The sequence below is a fragment of the Typopeltis vanoorti genome, chromosome 20, assembly GCF_054136105.1.
Source record: "Typopeltis vanoorti isolate ZY-2024b chromosome 20, IOZ_Tvanoo_1.0, whole genome shotgun sequence".
NCBI lineage: Eukaryota > Metazoa > Arthropoda > Arachnida > Uropygi > Thelyphonidae > Typopeltis > Typopeltis vanoorti.
Window position 1 is genome coordinate 17555638 of NC_143568.1, and position 22501 is coordinate 17578138.

The following is a 22501-nucleotide window of genomic DNA, read 5'->3' on the forward strand; positions in this document are numbered from 1 at the left end:
GTTTACTGTTTTTCACTCAGCACACTCTTAAGCAATGCACTCCACTTGTCCACCACTCTTCAAGCAAAAAGCCTGCAGTCTCGATTACACAGTTCTGCTGTTATCTCCATTGACTCTATGAAAAATCTTTTTTTGCATTAAACTGGCAAAAACTTTTCTGCAACTTATATCTTTCATTCTTTACATCACTCTTCCTATTCACAAGGCTCTGCAACTGAAATTCCATCAATCCGGCCTTCTCTTGGCTTGTTGTACTATCTTTTAATGTTTCTTTCTTTTCTTTACCTCTATTTTTAGTTTTATATCTTAAGGTTACTTGTACCAGAAATTAGCTTCCGACAAATTTATTTATTTTAGATCGACTGCGCCAGCCGGTAACTAGTTCCTGATACTTAAGCTTACTCTACTAACTATCTCGACAATATTATTTAGCATTGGGAACACGTGGTGTGCAGTCGCGGCTCCCTGCTTTATCTTACATCAAATGTCTCCCCCCACTTACACAGGTTTGAACTTTTATAAGTGGTAAGTCAGTCTCAAACAACAGAACGTACAAACTTTGATTTAAAATAATGCATTTTAATACAACTAAAAATCATATACAGGAAATCATGTAATAATAATATAAAAGAAATAAGTTCATGCACAAATGCTCATGCAACTGCAATAAGCTCACTTAATCCCTCTCACATACTTCTTAAATTGCAGGCTCATACAATTATATTCCAGGAGCATCAGTTAATCAATCTTATTTCCGTGGTTTTCATTAAGATTAAATGATACTTCAAAGGTTATGCAAGCTTTGGCAATACAAAGTTAATTAGATTACACATGATATGTTTCAATTTTATCAATTACTATTTTTGTAATAGAAAAACTCCTTGCTATAAATCTTATACAAGTCACAGGCTTAATGTACAGAGCAGTGCCTTCACTCATTGTATTTCATATAATAAATCATCTCTCAACTGTCCCACTATAGTTTCACTCGTACACAAAATTACGAATTACAACAGGAAGGTCCTATCAAGATGTTCAGTCCAAAAACGGATCTTCTAGTTGGGTCGAGTAGGGCTATGCTTAAAGTTCTCCTCCTTTTTGCACTCTCTAGTTTTACAGCACTTGATATATATATATATAGGGTAAAAGATATGCACATTAGCAGCTATTTTCCTTAGCAAAATGGTTCCTTTGTTTTAGATCTTGTCCTCCCTCGGATGTGGCAAGATTTCTTTGTCGCTCCGCTGTCTATCCCTATCCATTCTTTTCGAAATGTGGTTCCTTCGCTATCGTTACATTGGCAGCAAACTCACCAATGGCCCTGTTTGCTGGTTCCCTGTTGTTTAGTTGGACGTCCTGTACACATCGGGTCCCACAGCAACGTGGAAAGTTGCTGGACACCGGCGACAAGCTTCCTCAGCCCTCACGGCCTTCGAACTGGAACACAGAAAATGTAGAAACAAGAGAGCATTTGAAGTGTGCGCCACTCCTTATATCTCAACAGTGAACGCCCTCACTCTCTGTCTACATCACTCACTCAGCCGTCTTTGATTTGTCAGATAATGATGAGGTCATGTCCTTTTCTCGGCAGCCTTCTCAATGGAACTGTTACTGCAGGGGTTACCGGATGACATTTCAGGTTTTCTGCTGTATCATGGACTATTGCGTAGTGATCAGACCTTCTGCTGATTGGTTAAAATAATTTTCCCTGTATTGGGTATGATTCTAAAACAGTATTTGGATTACACAACAAGAATATTATCAATTAAGTTAATATACCTTTCAATTACAAGTTATTTATTACCTCTCTGCCTCTGCTCTTGAGGGTTTAAGCATGTCTTTATGTTAAGATACTATTTTCTCATGTTGTGTCTGAAACAAATGGCTGACTTATAGTGGGCCAGTTATTTCCGACACAACAGACCTCATATTGACCATTTCAGAGTCAGCCTTCTTTGAAACCTTTCCAAAACCTTATCTCCTCAACACACACACACACACACACACACACACACACACACACACACACACACACACACACATTCTTCAAATCATGCCTTAAACTGATTTACTGTTCTGCACTCATCCCTTTAGCAATGCACTAACCCCAGCTACCACTCTTCAAGCACATCTTTATTGCCACATGTCAACATCCCTTTTCGTGTCAGAATTCATCAAATTCTTGCAAAGTGGTCCTATAAAAGCGGTTTTATAAACATTTCTTCCACATTAACTCGATAACAACTCCCTACCAACTTAAATATCTCAATCATATCATATCTTCACTTCCTATTCATGAAGGTTTGCAAATTGCATTCTCTCAATCTGTCTTCATATTCCGTATTCCTAAGAGCAGATACCCTTAGTCAGTCTCTTCTGGACCCTTGCTAATATAATCATCACCAGGAAAACCAGAGGACTAAATCTGTGCACAATAATGTGTATCAGGTCTAATCAATTCCATATACACCAGAATTATAACCTCATTATTTGTGCATGTTAAGATCCTCCATACCATTGCTATGAACTAATGATTTTACTTCACAAACTGTGCAATGTGATACCTGAACTGCAGTTCCTTGTTCATCACCACGCCCAGATTTCTCTCTCATCAACAACCTACTTCAAAATCTCTCCACTAAGTGTATATGTATCCCATTATTGTGTGCCAAATTTCAGAACCTTACGCTTTGCAACATTGACATACCAATTCCACTCACACGATCCATTCAAGTCCTTCTGTGGGCTACAACATCCTCTTGATTCCTCATTGTTTTTTTTTGTTTTGCATCATCTGCAAGCATTTATGTATCTCCATTTAAACCAATCTAAATATCATTAATATATAACTTAACAACAATGGTTGCAAAACAGATCCCTGTGGCACATCACTAGTAACTTTCCTCTTTTAGGATACTTGCAACCCAATACACAACTTGCCAATACCTATTTGACAACCAGTCTCCTAATAATTTCACTAATGTAACACAGTTGCGTAGTTAGAGCTTTTGCCGCCCGGGGCGGTTCCTGAGGATGCCCCCTTTCCCAAGACACACCAAAAATACTACAAAAAAGTTAAGACATAGCATTTCTGACAATCTGAGGTTTAGTCACCGCTGGTAAAACTGGCTGGCGTTTTCGCCATAAACTCCCAAACACGCAGCAGTATGATAGATTTGTTTAAATCTAGACTCTAGACCAGGGGTGGGCAACTTGTGCATTTCTCACGTTCCAATTGAAATTTTGGGGAACATATTATTATTTGGTGTCTTTTAAGTATTGAGAAGAGCTTTTCAAATAATCAAAAATCACACTAGAATGGTAAAATCAAAGAATATTGTAAGAGTGATTATTGTAAAGATTGAATGAATGTAAAAATTAGTGACAGAATTTTTACCTAAAAGTCCTTCTATCCTGTTGATAGCGTGGGTGAATATTTTTTTATTTGCACTTAAGTGTAATTCTAGACATGTAAAACCACACAATTTAAGATACAATTTTTAACACCAGCAAAAGAGTCAACAATAATTCTGATTTTTTTTTTTAAACAGAGATCAATCAGACATAAGTTTTTTCTAGTTTTCCCAATATATTGCAGTGCACAATCTCATAATCGTTTTACTTGACTAAAGCACAATAAAAGAAAATAAAATTAAAGATATAATTGTATTACTTCTTAATCCCTTAAGAGTAATACATAAAAATAACAAACATAATAAATTTTTATTTTACCTACATAATATATTAAACAGAAGTTAATCTTTTTTCCATTTTTAGCAGAAAACATCAAATTAAAATTAGAGAAAGAAAAATAGTGGACATTTTATTTATTTAGCATCAATGAAACTTCTGCTGCTGCTGCATCACTAATGACAATTAATTTATATCAGGTTTATATTTTATAGCCTTTAGAAATATGCATGCACTACTAGATTCATATGTAAGGCTACTCCTGTTACAAGACTTAACAAAGTTAATCACTGAGAACATTGATTCACAAGAATATGTAGATGCAAAAATTGATATTAATGCTGTTGCAAGGATGTTCAAACATACAAAAGTTTCGGGAATAACATTCCAAGTTCTTAGTATCCTTTTTCTCGGACTTCTCTCTCTGTTACTCCAGTCTCTAATCAATCCTTTTCAATATTTTCCAAGTCAACTTTAAAAACAAATTTATGCCTCCAAATTGAGCTACTTTAAAAACCAATCAACTACATTTCAAAATCATCCATATTTATCCACGAAAACATCTGCAACTTTATTTGAAGATGATTTCGTGTCCTGTAGTTTGAGGTTCAAGTCATTTAAATGTTGGAAAAATCTGTAACAAACATCAGTTTACAAATAATAATAAATTTAGTTTAATCCTTTATTCAAGTGTGAGCAAACAAAGTTTGTGCCTGAAAACATCTTCAGGACTGAATATGGTGTTGTACTACCTTACCAGGGTAGGTAGTACAACACCGGGCAACTCGTAGCAAAGGTGGAGCAAGCTACCAACACTCCTATCCTAGTATCTCCCATAATGCAAAACACATCTCCTTGCGGATATGTATAATATTATGCGTTAAGGGATTGGCCACTACCTAGGCTAGTTTCGACCTTTATTAAGGTCTCTTCAGTGGGAGCCAGGCCCAGAGTTGGAGATACCAAGCAGAAGCAATAACGAAGTTATCTTTACCTATAGGAGTTGCCAAAAGGTGTGCCACCTTTTTTTATTTAATTACTCTGGATTTAGAGAAAGATGTTGAAAGTTTATTTTTCACTTGGTTAGACTATAATAAATTTATGACAATGGACATTGTTGTACATTATTAATCCGTTGTACACCGAATCCACTTCGTTTGATAGATTCTGAAATTGTCTTTTATTCAAAGCAAGTGCAGAGATGTAATTAACAACCTTGGTTAATGTTTGCATCACTACTTGGAGTTCCTTTAAGCCAGCATTTGCATATAAATTCTCCTCATGTAGGATGCAATGAAAACCTATTAGTGGATGATCAACATGTTTTGCAAACAGATTTACAAATTCTGCTTCCCTACAAATCATGCTGAGTGCACCATCTGTTGTGATGGATACCACTTTTGAAATATCAATTTACCGAACAGATAATTCGTTCCTAACTACTTTACATATTTCAACCCCATGTACGATCAGGGTAGTGCTACAAGGTTAATCATCTCTTTGCATAATTCATCATCCCTATAAAATCGAGCAAAGATTGCCAGCCTAGTTGATGATATAATGTCTTTGCTCTCATCAACACAAATAGAAAAGAACTTACATGAAGCCAAATCTTTTGTTAATTACTCTGATGTATGCCTTTCTAACTTACGTGTTCTATCCTTAATTGTTTTTCTACTCAAACAATTCTTTAATGTGCTGAGTAATTTTTACCTTTTCTGAAAGATTGTCAAAAAGGAATGGAGCACATTCTAGCCATGCTCCCCATCACTGAGTGGTTTTCCACAATGGGCAATAACTTTTGAAACCGCTAAACTAGCAGCAACTAAATTGAAACTAGGCCTACCTGAAATAAATTTCATCAAAGTATCGGACTTTTATTTTTGTCTTGCTCAGTTCACGAGAAATTAATTCTCTTTGTACTTGGCTCACTTTTGTTACTAAATTTCTTATGAACAGTTTCAAAATGTCTCTTTACAGAAGAAGTATTACAAACGACTGATTTGGGACATAAAATGCATAATGCTTTATTATCTTTCTTAATCATGCCACATTTTTTCAGTTCAGTATTCTTTAAATTGTCTAATATCCTTTTCATTTGAATGTCTATGTTTCTTTTCTGGTGTTGTGAGATTCTGCTCAATCTGTAAAGAGCAAGAAGCAAATAATTAAATAAATATAAGGAAGCAATTAAATAATTGCTTTATTTATACAGCTTTTAACTTTAATGAAAATCGGATCATGGGATGTAAAAATATGGACAGAGACATATAGACACTGAAAAAAATTATAATTTGGACTCGATCTCATCATCAGAATGATTATGGAAGGATGACATTGATTGGAGGAAATGGTATAAAGACAGCTGTTGCAGAATGTGTGGTGGAGATACTTAATGAACAGTTCATAAAGATCTTTCAATCTTGTGAATGTGACTTCATGGAGAGATTAAGAGCAGTTGATGATGGGGAGGAGAGACTGACTGTAAGTGAGGAAGAGGTGTTTGGGGAGTTGAGTAAAGTAGATGTAAATAAGGCTGTGGGACTTGATAATATATCAAGTCCCAGGTAGAGATGCAAGAGGGAAATGGGGCCAGTGGTTTTGAGGCAGTATGGTGTGAGATAGAGGTGAATAGAATCAAATACTTGGTGGGATGTTGTTATAGACCTGGTAATGTGGATGGTGGTGATAGTGAAATGTATAGTCAAATAAGCCAAGCAAATAAGAAAAGGGTGATCATTATGGGTGATTTTAATTATGGCAATATAGACTGGAATGAAGAGATAGCAACTGGAAGTAAAGAAAATGAGTTTCTTGAGTTTTTGAGGGATAACTACCTCAGACAGTATGTAACAGAGGGCACAAGAGGATTAAGGGTCTTGGATTTGGTCATCTCATCGGAGGATGTAATTATCAATGAGGTATCAAATCATCCACCAATTGGTGGATGATTTGATACCTCATGGGGATGTGACCAAATGGGGATGTGAGTTCAATGTTGCAAAATGTAAGGTTTTAAAATTTGGAAAACAAAGATGGGATGCAGAATTTATGCTTGGTAAGAATATATTGTTGGAAGTAGAGGAAATAAGAGATCTGGGAGTGATAGTGGATAAGGATCTAAAATTTAGGGGACACATTGCCAAAATTGTGAAGACAACACAAAGACTTCTGGGAATGATGAGGAGGACACTGATGTGTAGAAGTAGGGAGATTCTTGTTCCATTGTATAAGGCTTTGATTAGGCCACACATGGACTATTGTGCCCAGATTTGGTCACCTGGTTTTCAGAAGGATGAAGAGATGTTGGAAAGGGTCCAAAGGCGACTGACTAAGGTAGTTTCTGACCTCTGGAATGTCGAGTATGAGGAAAGATTGAAAAGATGTAATTTGCAGAGTCTAGTGGAGAGAAGGAAGAGGGGAGATATGATAGAGACCTACAAGTTGGTAAGGGGTTGTTATAGGATCAATGGTGGAGAAGTTCTACAGAGAATAGTGGGAGATCAGGGGAGAACCAGAGGTCATGCCTGGAAACTGTATAAAGAGGGTGTGAGTAGAGGAGTGAGAGGCAGGTTTTTTTCGTGCAGAGTTGTGAATGATTGGAATGCCTTGCCTGAGAGTGTGGTGTCTGCAAGGAGTTTGAATGTGTTTAAGACCCGGTATGATGAGATGTGTGTGAGATAAAAGGACCTCCTAGATGAGTCTTTGACTCCATGAGGTCTTGTTTAATAATAATAATAATAATAATAATAATCACTCTCTGCATACGCCAACTAAGTTTAAGCAAACCAAAAATTAGTACAATTATAAGCCGACCTACATACACATGCAAATGAAAGAGAAGTGTATGCGTGCAATCTAATCATGTGCAGACAACACTTCATAATCCTGAATATTGATAATACATTTCACATAGTAGCTTTAAAAATAACTTACCGTATTTACTGGAATACAACTCGGCCCTCTGATTTTACTTTACAAAAAAAGAAATTGAAAAGTTTCGCATATACCTTGTACAGAAAAAAAAAGTTTAATCACATTCATGTCAGGGCATTAGTGACTACTTCGCTTGGCAAACCACATGCCCTCCCTACTAGTCAATATGTCTGCAGAGACAAGCAAAAGCAAGTCGTTTTATTGCATCACTGAATAAGGTACAAACATTTGCAGTCTGTGTAATATATTTCTCAACAAATAGTGCAATTAGAGATAACTGGGATAAAAATGGCACTAACTAAGGAATCACATGTCCTCTTCCCACAGAAACTATGCTATTTAGCCTCAAGCAAAACCATATGCTGCACTGGTAAACACTAAAAACTAGATGTGTGGGAGTCTGTCTCCCCAGCTTAAATGCAGAGCAACAATAAAAATCAACAGAAAGTGTTAAAATTCGTAAACGTGTTAAAGCTAAGAAATATATAGTGAATATTGTTATGGCACTTTCAGGTATTGAATTTGATTGAAGAGAATTAGCATTTCAACTCAAAAATAGTCTGCTGTCTTTTATCTTTGACTCCCATGATCTTTTGTTAATACCGCACCAATCATATGCATATATCTTTACTGGCTTAGTACCATAGCTGTCTCTTCATTAGTCATTCGTGAAGGACTGTTCATTAAGTATCTCAAGTGGTGTAAATTACTGGTAATTTTTGCTTGAAATAATGGGAAAGCAGATGGTGCTATTTGGGTAGGATGCACACAAGGAAACTGCTTAAAATGCATGCAGAAAGACATTTCCTGTATTGAAAAGTTTTTCTGCATGCATTTTTGATCGACAGTCAACACTCGCAGCACCAATCATGCACACAGCTTTTTCATGCAGGATATTATATACATTCAGTTGAGATGCTTACAATCTCAGCAATGTCACGCACTTTCACTCGGCAGTCTTCCATAATGATATCATGGATTTCGTCAATCATTACTTTTGTAGTGACTTCAGTCAGGCATCTGGAGCACGCTTCACTTCATCTTCGATGGACTTACGACCACATTTAAACTCATTTATCCATAAATAAATAGTCTTTAATGCTGGTGCAGAGTCTCCATGAACTGCATCTAACTCGGCCTTGATCTGCACAACTGTCCACTTCTTCAAATAAAAGTGCTTTATCACTGCGCAAAACTTGTTTTTCTCTATTTTTATGAAAAATGCGAACACAGCCATTTTAAATGTTTGCCAAATGAGAACTAAGCATTGCATGTGGCTAATATTTTGTCAAGGGTCATGAAAAAGATGATACATCCCAACACTGGTATGAATGAACGAATTGTGTTGCTGTCTCTATTGGAAATTTACCAAACTTTTCAAACAACCCTCATAGTGGCAATAGTTATGAAGCAGTGTGGTGTAATGTGGAGGTTGACATATTTAGTTGGATTTTGCTATAGACCTGAGAATATGGAGGATGGTGATGAAGAAATGTATAAACTTGGATTAGTGAACAAAGGAAAGGTAGTTATTATGGGTGATTTTAATTATGGTGGTATAGACTGGAATGAAGAGAGAGAATTTGTGAATAAGGAAAATGAATTTCTAGAGTTTTTGAGAGATAACTATCTCAGGCAGCATATAAAGGAGGGCACACAAGGATTGAGAGTTTTAGATCTGACCATTTCATAAGAGGATGTAATTATGAGTAGGGTTTCACACTTTCCTCCAGTTAGTGAGAGCAATCATGAAGTGATCATCTGGATTGTGGCTAACATAAGCAAACTTTTGTGAGGAAAGGATATATGTGGAATTATCAGGTTGGTGATTATGACAAGCTTAGGAGACAGATTGGAACTATAGCATGGAATGAGGAGTTGAGCGGTAAGCAAATAAATGCTGCTTGGGAACTGACAAAGAAATACATAACAGCATCAATGTGTTAATGAATTCCAAAGGCCAAAAGGCTGAATAAGTTAGATGTAAAATGAATGAATGAGGAGATTAAGCATGAAATTTGGAAAAAGAAGCAGGTCCATTGGAGGCAGAACAAAATGAATAATGGTAATAATCAGTTACATGAAGAGTATAAATATTTCATATTTCACATTTCCTTTCAGAGGGCTACATGGTCAGTAGTGTTTTCAGAGAGCTCCCGAAAGCTAAGCTAAGTATAATTTTGAGTGAAAATTAGAATATAGGTTTAAATCATAACGTAATATTGTCTAATTTTGGTAGCTTGTTGTGTCTGTGTGATTTTGGTGTTAATTCCGTTATTTAATTTAGTATTTAACGATATGCTTCATAGATTTGAATATGGCAAAAATGCGACGTAAGATAATGCCTTCCAAAAATATGACACCATTATTCAAAAACTGTAATGTGAGAGAGTTTGTCCAATGTGATGTGTGTGGGATGTATGCATTCCCGAATGAGGATGGAGTTTGGATTGAAAGTGATAGTGGTGGGAGAATGTGCAGAAAGTGTAAGCAAAGTGAGGAGTTGAAGTATGTGTCAGGTTGTGAGACAGTTATGGTTGAAGAAAGCCAGAATGTGAGTGAAAATAGTGACTTGATAGGGAATTGCAATGTACAAGATGGCAATGAGAGAGTAGTGATCAAAGAAAGAGTGAAAGTAACTATACAGAGAGAGAAAATGGTTTAAATGATAAAAAAAAATGAGGAATTATTTGTAGGAAGTGAGATCGCTAGGTTACACGCAGTGATACAAAATGCGCAGCGGCAATTCGAGCACCTGCAAAACTCTTTCCAGAGAGATTCGGCTAACGTAAATAAACAAGTGTTTGAAAGGAAAAATAAGCGAAAGAGAGTTTCTGAATTGAAGGAAAGAGCATTGTATGATGACTCGTTATTAAGAGGAGTGATAGATGGGAGTTTAACTAAATTGTACTTACCGTGTGCGAAATTTAAGGATGTAAGTGAGAGTATTAGAGCACAAAAACAAAGGGTGAAAGAATTGATAGTTGTGGCGGGTATGAATGAATTGAAAGGAGATAAATTTTTTATGAGAGAGGACTTGAAAGTATTGTTAAAGGTAGTGAAAGAAAAGAGTGACAGAGTGAGAATGGTGAGTCTGTTGCCGCGGTATGATAGAGAGGAGTTTAGAAGGAAGGAATAATCGCAAATGACATTATGTGCAGGTTATGCAGACGGTGTGGTGTGGAATTCGTGGATGTGTGAAATGAGTTTGATGGTCGAAAGGATTTATACAAGATGGATGGCCTGCATTTGAATGGATTTGGTGTGCAGAGACTGGAAAAAGTGTTGCTGAATGAAGTGAAAATGGATGTGCACAACCAGGGAAACTAGAACTACCAAGGAGGGGGGGGGGAGTGGATATGCGGACATCGGTGAGACAGTTGAGTGTAAGAATATACATAAGTACCTGAGCCAGTGCTTAGGACAAAAAATGGGAATGGGATATTTAGAATAGCACATCAAGATAGGGGTGGGACAAAAGGATCACTGCATTTCATGTATACTAATGCCAGGAGTATTGGGAACAAGAAGGAAGAATTTTTGGCCTTGATTGGCTCTTCCTGGCCACAGGCTATTGGCATTAGTGAAACATGGCTGACGGAAGATGATATAGTTAGTGGGATAGAATGTGTAGGTTATAGTGTGTTTAGGAGGGACAGAGAATAAAATGGGGGGAGGGGTGTTATTGATGATAGCTGATGAACTGCAGCCAAGGAGAATTGAAGTTGTATCGCAGGATGGTGAAAAGAGCTCATTTGAGGCTATTTGGTATGAGATTGAGACAGGCAGAATAAAATACGCAGTTGGGTGCTGCTATAGACCAGGTGATGGAATAGATGGTGGAGATAGTATGCATAAACAACTTGATGAAATGAGTGAAAGGAGGGGAGGACACATGCAAGGAAGGAAATGGATTTTATTCAATTATTAAGGGATAACTATCTTAGATAGCATGTAATTGAAAATACTAGGGGTGTGAGAGTGCTTGACCTGGTAATAGCATCTCAGAGTAACGAATATGACCATGTTGCCACCTATTGGTGAGAGTGATTATAAGGCGTGGAATTTTCGATTAAGACAGGGTATATGTGGAATTACCATGCTGGCAATTATGACAAGTTTAGGAGATTGCTTGGATCAGTGCCATGGTATGTACAACTGCAAGAGCTGGATGTTGATAGATCATGGGAAGTGGTCAAGGAGCATTTACAGGAGGTTATGACTGATTGTATACCTAGGGCCGAATAGTAAAACAAGTAGGGGGTTAAATGGATGAATAACACCATTAAGCTTGAGCTGCAAAAAAAGAAACAACTGTGGAGGGAATTTAAAGAATGGGGTGACCTGCAGGCACACGAACAGTATAATGTGCAGGCCAGAAGGGTAACGAGTGTGGTAAAATAAGCAAAAGCAGATTATGAAAGGAAACTAGCTATGCAAGCTAAAGAGAATCCCAAACAGTTCTTTCAATATGCTGCAAGCAAGAAAAAAACTGTACACAGCAAAATGATTTTAAGGAATGACAATGGTAAGAAGGTCACTGAATCAGTCGATACAGTGGAGTTACTGAGCGAGCACTTTGCAAAAGTATATCATCCAGGTGGTGACATTGAAAAAATGAAGGACCCATTAGTTTATATGAAAATTGTGATGAATGAAGTCGAGGTGAATAGTCTATTACAGAACCTTAATGTGAATACATCTGTGGGATTGGATGGTATACTGGCACGGGTCTTGCGTGAAGCGGCTAAGGAATTATCAGTGCCCTTGACCATGTTGTTTAATCTGATTCTTGGGTCTGGTTTAGTCCCGAAGGTGTGGAAAGAGGGGAAAATAGTTTCACTGCATAAAGGAGGATCCAAGACTACGGTTGCAAATTACCGACCGATCAGCATATCAGGAGTCGTTGTCAAGGTCTTGGAGAAAGTAGTCAAAGCAAAAATACAGGAATGGATTGATGAAAATGAGATACTGTATGGGGGGGGGGGCAGCATGGATTTGTGAAGGGTAGATCATGCCTCAGTAACTTGCTCAAGTTTTATAACAAGGTGAAGGCTGAACTGGATAAGGGTAATGGGAGATGGATAGGTGGGTGGTTGATGGAGAGATATCAAAGAGTAGTTTATTCAGGAGTCCAAAAGACGGCGTGTGACTAGTGGTGTGCCGCAGGGTCCTGTTCTTGGACCACTGCTGTTTAATCTGTTCATTAACGATATAGGGAAGGATCTAAGAGGAACAGTTCATTCATTCGCTGATGATGCAAAATTGGATAGGGTGATAGTCAATGCAGAAGATATCAAAATCTTGCAGGATGACCTAGATAGATTGGAGTTCTGGGCTAAGGAGAATGGATGTCAATTTAATGTGACAAAATGTAAGGTTGTGCATTTTGGGGTGAAAAGATTAGCAGCAGTATACCACATTGGTGGAACTGTACTCCAGGAGATTGATGAGACCAGGGACTTGGGAGTGTTGGTAGATAGGGAGATGAAGTTTAGGGGGCACATTGCAAAAGTAGTTAATCAGCTCATCAACTTACTTGGTTGTTGAAAAACACCTTGATGAGCAGAGACAAGCAAGTTATTGTACCTCTGTACTGAGCCATGATAAGACCTCATCTTGACTACTGTGCCCAGATTTGGTCACCTCAGTTCCTTCTTGATGGGGAGGGGGTGGAGAGGATCCAGAGGCGAGTGACTAATATGATAGCGGGTCTATGGAATGAACTATATGAGAACAGGTTGAAGATTTGTGGGTTGCAGAAACTGGTTGGTAGGCAGAAGAGGAGAGATATGATTGAGACATTCAAATTGCTAAAGGGTTTCTATAGGATTAATTCAGAGGATATTTTTGAGATCAGGACTGGTGGTGAGAGAACTAGGGGACACCTATGGAAGCTGGGCAAGAGTGTGGTTAACAGGGGTGTTAGAGCTGGGTTCTTTACTTTTAGAGTGGTAAATGAGTGAAATAAGCTGCCAGAGTCTGTTGTGGGTGCTATGACAACGAGTTAGTTCAAGGCAAGGTATGATAGATACTGTGAGAATGTCGTATAGATGTGTGGACATGATGTTCAGGGCCTCCCTCGAGTCGCCCATAATAATAATAATAATAAAGAACAAGCCAGGAGAGTGACTCATTTAGTAAGGAAAACAAAAGTGCAGTATGAGCAGCAATTGTCAAATCAGGTGAAGAAAAACCTTAAAGATTTTTTTAGATATGTGACAAATATAAAGAAGAATGATCCTAGTAAGATGATGTTAATGGATGAAAATGGTAACTGTTAGAGAAGAATTGTTGAGGTATTCAGTGACCAATTTATAAGGCTCTTTCATCCTGAACAATGTGGAATTATGAGGAACTTAACTGTAGAGAACACAGGAGAGGATGGCTTAATTGTGAATGAGTAGGAGGTATTTTGGGGAAATAAATAATGTTTTATTTAATTTTTTAAATAACAATTTGATGAAATATCACCACACATCTTAAGGGATGTGTGGTGATATTCCAGGAATTTGGCAGTAGCACTGGCAGGCATGTTTAATAAGAGTCTTACAACAGCACATATTCCAAGGGAGTGGAAAGAGGGTAAAATTGTTCCACTGCATAAAGGTGGTGATAAGGCTGTAGCTTCAAATTATAGACCAATCTGTATATCTGGAGTCATGGTGAAGGTACTGGAGAGAGAGAGAGAGATTGGTGAGAAATAGGATACAGAAATGGTTTATAACAGCAAAATCTCATGAATAAAAAAGAAGAGGGTTGGGGGGGGTATGATTGAGGCATATAAGGTAGTCAGGGGTTATTATCAGGTTGACATGGAAAAGATTTTTCATAGAATGGGAGAGGGGAAAAGAACAAAAGGCCATCACTAGAAACTGTTTAAGGAGGGTGTGAGCAGAGGAGTGATGAGAAAGTTCTTGCATGGAGAGTGATTGGTGAGTGGAATGCATTACCTGAGTGTGTTGTAAATGTAGACAAACTTAAACAGTTTAAGGCACGGTTGGATAAGCACTGTGTAGAATAGTGTGTACCCCCCCCCACAATGAGTCTCTGAGTTAATGTAGGTCAGATTGAAAAATAACTTTCTACTTCATGTTTATCCATAACAACTAAACAAACTGTCCTTTTCAAGCATGTCACACACACTCTCTCTCTCTCTCTTACTAGATATCCTAAGCTTCTTGTAATCCTGCTTGTCTTCTTGCTGAACTTCCACTCTCTTTGGTTACTGTTCTTTTGTTATCAACAATGCACCATCCTCATCTTACTCGGTCTGTTCTCAATAAAAATACATTATCCTTCAATGTTTTCTATCCTCATAATCATCAATCATAACCATCGCTACTGGCCAAACTATACTTGGTGCCAAATCAAAATGACCAATGCCAAAATCTTCTCTTCTTTATACCTGATGGTTTTGGCATTAGTAAATAACCACTGCAATATTCCTTAATGCCATGGTCCCCTTACAAATTTTTTTAATGACCATTCTTTGTCAATCAGTAAGCTGAGATATTATCTTCATTCCTGTTTCCATTCTGCTTCTATCTCAACTCCCAGTAAGTGTACTGTACCTCCATCCCCATAAATGCTGATACCTACCATAACATTTTGGAAAATTTCATTCTTCCTATACTGCAATAATGGTTTGGAATAGGCCCTTTCCTGTTTTAGTATGATAATAAACCTGCTTATAAAGCAAAGGTCCCAGCTCCATGGTTTGAAGACATGGAGATAGAAGACCTAAACCTAAAACAACCTAAAGCCCTGACTTCAACCCTGCTGAACATCTTTAGGATGAGCAGCTTCTGTCCTATCATTTTCCTGCTCACTCTCATCTACAATATGCCACCTAATGACACACTTGTGTAACAATAGATATTAGGGAACGAATCAGGGCATGATTCATCATGCTCTCATAGCAGCAATCTCTCCAAACCCTCAAATCTATAAATATACAATCCATCCTGCTGACAATCCCCCCCCCCCCCGATCAAATTCATTCCATACATCATTCTTTCTACACAAACTGCATATTCTCATCTTTCAGTCATACAAATGTACTGCTAAGAGAAAGTAGAAAATTAAAGAAGGGGGGGGAGGTAGAACAAAAACAGTTGAAACTGTTTATCTATGCTAACATATTGGGCAAAAAAAGATTAGCAAAACAAGTGTTCTCTGCCAGGTTGGCAGCAAAACGACCCAGAGGAAGACCAAGATATAGGTGGATTGATACGGTACAAAGTGCCTTAGACGATAGAAATATAAGATCTGATAATGTTGGAGTCTTGACAAGTAACAGACTGATTTGGAGGAAAATTGTAGATAGGAAGTTAGTAATGATGTAATTTTTTTCATGTAGTACTATCATATCCTGTACACCCCTTGAGGGTACATGGCAGGAATTTGATGATGATGACATATGTCTTACACTCACTCACCCTGCATTCCTATGGATCCAATCATACCACAAATCGCTGCTTTGAGAAAACAAGCTTTTCTGTCATCAGACATTACATTAAATCAATTTAAAACAGCCTTTCTCATTATACCCTGGAGGAACCCTTGAAATAATTTTATTGTTTTTAGGGAACCCCTGTATAAAAATTATATCCATGTTTATTTACTTATATATTATAATACATACACAATTTTTTTTCTATCACAGTCTCTTATTTTGAGGAATACGCTGTTACTCTGTTTTAGAAAATGTAAAAAATAAAAATATAAAATAAAATCATTGTAGAACAGTTAAAAGAAATAAGCATGTACTTACTTGAAAATGTGGGTCTCTCCAGAAGGAGAACTGAAACATACATTACATTGGCTTCAAAGTTAATCTGAAAAAAATAAATAAATAAAATTAAATAAAACAAAATCAGATGAATAAAAATACTTTTTTTTTCGGGCTTTTGTAATTATAAAGTGGAGCATATGATTGCCAACTTTATTAACTAAAACTACAGATTAAAAGATAACATCTGGCGATTCTGTAGCTTCATATGGCATTTATAAAAGAAAAGAACATAAAGGCTTTCTTTAACCACGTTATGGCCAGGATGTATACATACGTCCAAGTTCCACATGGATGCAAAGTGCATATCAAAATTGTAATACCATTGATATTACATTGAAATAGAAGATGGATACAAAGCTTTTGAGGTTGCGTATTTGATCCATAATGGCCGGTAAGGTGGTTAATGGTGAAAATAAACGAGTAGGATAAGAAAGTTTTTCTCATTTCTCATATTGATATTATCAAATTTGGACTATCATGGTTAGATTTTTTACTATGGATAGGGAAATGGAAAAGAAGATTCTTAGGCGGTAATGAAATTATAATAGGTTTCCGGAATGATCAATACAAAAACAAAATGGGGGTTTATGGTTGTAAATGATTGACAGGGAGAGGTGTCAAGAAACAAATCACAATCACTAAAAGCCTTTTTTTGTAGAGATGGACAGAGAAAAATTTCCATAATAGATAATATGTGTGTGTGTGTATGTGTGTGTGGTAAGGTGGAGAACAAAGAAGGATCTTTGGAAATTGAGTAAAAAGTGCTTAGCAAGTATATAAAAACTAGATTTTTTTATTTGGAGAGTGAGGAACAAGTGAAAACGGTTGTCAGAGGGAGTTGTGAATACATGATCAAGTGAATCAGTTTAAAGAGAGCTATGAAAGGTATGTGGGTTAGTGGATATTTCCAGTGATGAGTTCTGGATTTAATGGAGATGCTCCAATAATAAGAAAGAGCAAAAGAAAAAAAGAATAAAATACAAACCATTAAATCAACATATGGTAAATCTGTTAACAATCTGATATGTAGTATAGAAAGAAAAAGAGAGAGAGGGAAAGAGAGAAGAAATTATCATGGGTAACCAGCAGTGTTATTTACATCTGCTTATAAGTATTATCTATTTAAAATAATAATTATTATTATCTAATCAGGTGATGATGTATCTGAAGATTCTCTGAAAGAATCGTGTACTTATTATTATTTGATCAATACCTATCATGCTCTCCTTAAACTTATTCACTGATAAAGCACTCAAGGCTGTCTCTAGCAACTCATTTCACCACTCACTAAGCAAAAAATTAGTTCTCACACCACTACTAACTACATTCTTATAAAATATAAGAGGATAATCCTTTATTCTCTCTAGTCTTGCCATGCAGTAAAAATTTTTCCTACATAAATCCTAAAAATTAACTCAGGTAACTTATATGTATCCATCAAATCCCTCTTTTTAACCTATCAACTATTTCTATGTCTTTATAGTATATATTCTATATCTACATCAGAGCCTCCATAGCTCAGTCAGTATAGATGAAGCCCTTTGGTCAGAAAGACCTGGGTTCGATTCTGTCTGTGAAGTGAGGAACTTTTATCTGGTTTCGTTCGACTAAAGGTGAGTTAGCCAGTCTCATGCGGAAGTAGGGGGTTTTTACACCCAGAAACTCTGTTTTTTTTGTCCCCTAGAACAGGCAAACCGGCCCCGTGAACACACACGGATTATAGACATGAATACATCCCAGCCATATGCCGGTCCTGAGCCCGGAAAAAATTGGGGGCTGGGGGGAAGCAATGGTGAACTACCTTGTAAAAATCTCACCAGGAATACTTTGTGGGCAATGGTCACAGAGTCACTTACAGTCAGACTGAAAGGGGAAAATCAGATCAGATATCTACATCTTTTGTAATCCAGAAACATTAAATCTATCCTTAGAGAGAGCATTTCACAATCCTGTCACCATTTTTGTTATCCACCTCTGAATCTTCTCTACCATTCCAAAGAAATTTAAGTCCCAAATCTGCTCACAGTTCAGATGTGACAACATCAGAGCCTTATAAAGAGGGATAATAACCATCCTTTCTCTACTTGTCAGTGTTCCTCAACATCCAAGTGATCCTTTGAGCTATTTTGTTCACTTTTTTGCATATGCACTCAGAACCCCAACTATTTCTCTACCATAATCTCCCAAATCCCTAGCCACAATAATTTCTTCCAGTTCAGTTCTGTGAATATGATTCATAGCATATAATCTTTCATCTCAAAGTACTACCTTACACTGCCACACTGAACTGAAAAACAATTATCCATTACCTATATCTATTCCCCCTACAGAATCTGATATCATTTTATTGATACTACCCTCTTCAGTTCAATGTCATCAGCATCTCCCTCAAAATCTTCCCAAGTACCGTTAATGTAGAAATTCAACAGCAGAGAGAGAGAGTGTGCTATTGTAGAGTTTTGTAGTGGAGAATCAAAATCAAGAGGAGGTACGTGATCAGTAGACACTTGACTCCTCCTTGATTCAGCTCTGCCATATACTATTCTTTGTTGTCTGTTCTACCAGCCACTCTCTTATCTGTGTCATTAGCTTCATGAGATTTGTGTGGCATCCTATCAAATGTCTAGTAATGTCATGATATAACTATTCCCTTAATCTAACTCAGCTATCAATTTATTACAGGAAAAGAGTATATTACTAATGCAAGATTCTTTCCACCTCCTTACAAAGTTATGCTCCAAACCCTGAAGTATCATATTCTTGTCTGCCTATTCCTGAATTCTGGCCTTAATTTTTCTAATAGGATAACCACCACTTCTGAGATGACCAGTTTATAACAGTACTTCTGTCTATTTTGGCATCTCCTTTATGTAACAGAACTATCCTGATCTATTTCTACTGCCCTAGGCCCCTGCCAAGATTTAAATTAAATGGCCTTAAAAGAGGCAATAGGGATTACTTGCTGTTGTTTAAAAGAGGTTGAGTGCTGTTGTTCTTCTGATGAGTCTACCTGTTTTGACTGATGAAAAACTCACGTTAATAGAGTTACAGAGGTGGTAAACCCTGTTACCTCTGTAAACCTGGGACTGCATTTGATAAAGATTTCATAAAATCTTGAGTACCTCAAAGTTCATCTTCTATTCCCACATCAGTCCTTACATTACTTCTGCCCAGATGATATATCACTGCAAAGTGATCACTTAGTAATTCAACTGTTTCGTCTGCTTCTGTCATCTCAGCATGCATTAAAGTTTCTCTGACTCATCCTACAGTAAAATCACTTGCAGTCCATGTTCGGTAAAGTATCAGTGATGTGAGAGATGTATTAAAGTAATCCAAATTACTTTTAATCACTTCTTTGAACAGAAGTTAAAAGAAGGCCCAGTTAGAAGTTGATGTGTGACTTATATTAGCCCAATTCACTTTGTGATCTGTTTAAAGAGTATGATAAATGCCATTTGGTTGCATGGGCTTCTAACAATACAGTTTTGAATTCTCACCCCCCCCCCCATTAAATTTGCTAACAGATGATGCACCTCAACTAACACTGGCAATATATTTGACTCCTTTGCAGATTTGCTTGACAAGCAAAACTCTAGCCTACAGCCTTCTGCTAAATACACTCCATGTCAACTTCTGTATACACTTTGGTAAATCACTATCATATCATTCTCTCTCTCCCTCCCTCCCATCCACTATATACCAGTTTGTAGCTCACAATCCCTTAATTTAATTTCTTTTCATACACTACATTTTACACTTCCAATATCATCTTGGTCAATCATGCACTTTCTCTATTGTCCCTTCAGAACCCTGGAAACTACATTTAAACACAAATCCAGTTTCAATCATATAAAGGGTGATAATGTCATCTTATGTCAGTGTCCATCTCATTATCACGGTTATCTTCTGTTTGTTTGTTTTTTTATTTTTTTAACCACATTTCCAATGAGATCTCTGAAGTTCAACTCTATGTACTTTTCATCAGTATGAATTCCGTACAACAGAGTTATATATATATATATATATATATATATATATATGTGTGTGTGTGTGTGTGTGTGTGTGTGTGTGTGTGTGTGTGTAGATATAGCATGCCATCTGGAATCTCTTCAACCCAAAATACATAACTTGCATTTGGTAAAAAAACACTAAATTGGTATAATTTTTTATTTTCTCCAAGCAGTCTATTCACATACACCTGTAAAAACTCCATTTAAGATTCAGTATCTTACCTAACTTTGCATAAGCAGACAATTGGATATCTTCATATACTAGTGGTCCTACTTGTTAGTCTTGTCATCTTCTCACTTATTTCATTAGTTATTTTCTATCTCCAACAGTTTAACTGTTTGATGAGTCTTTGGGCTCCTTGGAGGTGTCACAAAATAATAGTAATGAAGAAATGAGCAGGCTAAGAGGCAGTGGATGACTTATCATGTATAAGTAATAGAAAGAATAATTATGGAAGGTTGATAGTGAACCATCAAGAATGTAGTAATTTAATGAACACCTTGTTAATGTAATCATACTGGCATGAATGATGCTGTACAACACTTAGAAGGGTGGCAATTGCTAGAAGCAATAGAAGTAATAAAACTAGAGACATACAATTCTTGTTGTGATCGGAGGAATCGTTATATAGGTTTTTTCAATTGAAGGTGAGTTAGCCGATCTCATACAGGGGAGCAGAGTTTTATCTCCCAGAAACTCAGGTTTTTAATTCTGATAATTTGTCTTTCAGGACACATGCAATTTACAGACAAAAAATACCAGTGGATGTGGTGAGTAGTAGATACTGTTGGTGTAGATGATGGAGATGGATGGAAGTGGTGGAGATGTAGAGTTGTAGAGTAGGTGCCCTCCCTTGATGAGTCTTTGGGCTCCTTGGAGGTGTCACAAAATAATAGTAATGAAGAAATGAGCAGGCTAAGAGGAATAAGACAGTGGATGACTTATCATCACATATTTTTGAGAAATATGCAAAAAAAAGGTTGCTTGACTTTTTTGTTTAATAAGAAACATGTAGTGTTCCAAGGGGAAGAAAGAAGGTAAAAAAAAAACTTTCAGTTAATAAATGATGCTAAGACAGATATCTCCAATTATAGATCAGTCCACATATCTACAGTTTTAATTATGATAAAGTTTCATAAGGAATAAAATACAGGACTGGGTTGATAGACATAGCATTCCCTTCAGTGGTAAACATGGGCTTGTAAAATGATGCCATGCTTTATCTTAAAACTGCATTTTATGATAAATGTATGATTACATTGGATAAGTGAGGCTCACATGGTGATACTCTGACTTTTGCAAAGGTAAATTGAGGTGGATAATGGTATGATCAAATATAGGAAACTGGCTGTATCAGAAATAATATCAGCAAGTTATACGTGGGGGGGGGGCAAAAATGGTGTGCAAGAAAAGGAAGGTAACCAGTGGTATACTGCAGGAGTCTTTTCTTGGATATTGCACTTATTTGTTAATTATATATCATGTGCACTAACAGGAGATGTTTAAACCCTCACTGATAATTTAGATGTAAAGTTTAGGAGATTATAAAAAATGATACTGATGTCAAGTCTCTTTAGGAAGATTTAAACAGATTTTTAGTTTGAATGAACAGGATTGCACTTTTAATATTAAAAAGTGTAAGATGTTTGAGGAGCATTTGGAATATGGTGCAGTACAGAAGGGAAAGAAAGAAAGGAAAAGTGAGTAGGAAGAGTAAGAAACTGTGAAAAAACCAGGAATAAGAAGAGGGTATTATAGAAAAATTGTATGATAAGAGGTGTGCTGGATGAGAAAGTGATAAAAGCAAGTTTCCCAAGTGCAAAGATGGAGTGAAGCTGAGAGTATGCAGAGAGTGGAAGTAAAAGAGTTGATTGTCTTAAAAGGCATCAATGGTTTGAAAGGCAACTGCTGGAAGAAGTAAAAAAAGCAGTGTGAGAGAGTAAAGATTATGAGCCTGCTATTAGGTGTGAAAGGAATGAAATGAAAAAAAAAAGTGTCATGATTGAAAACGAGTCAATGAGAGGATTATGCAGGAGGAATGGTGCACTTATAGATGTCTGGAAT

The 22501-nt window shown here is 36.8% G+C and overlaps 1 protein-coding gene across 2 annotated transcripts in view; it reads right to left on the reverse strand.

Annotated features, from left to right (window-relative positions):
- The window catches only part of LOC150095258 (uncharacterized), a 512519-nt gene that overhangs the window by 181601 nt on the left and 308417 nt on the right, over positions 1 to 22501 (reverse strand). For both annotated transcript variants that reach the window (XM_090410467.1, XM_090410466.1), the window contains exon 15: positions 16403 to 16466. In XM_090410467.1, the coding sequence (XP_090266593.1) occupies positions 16403 to 16466 (64 nt within the window). The remainder of the gene's footprint in view (positions 1 to 16402; positions 16467 to 22501) is intronic.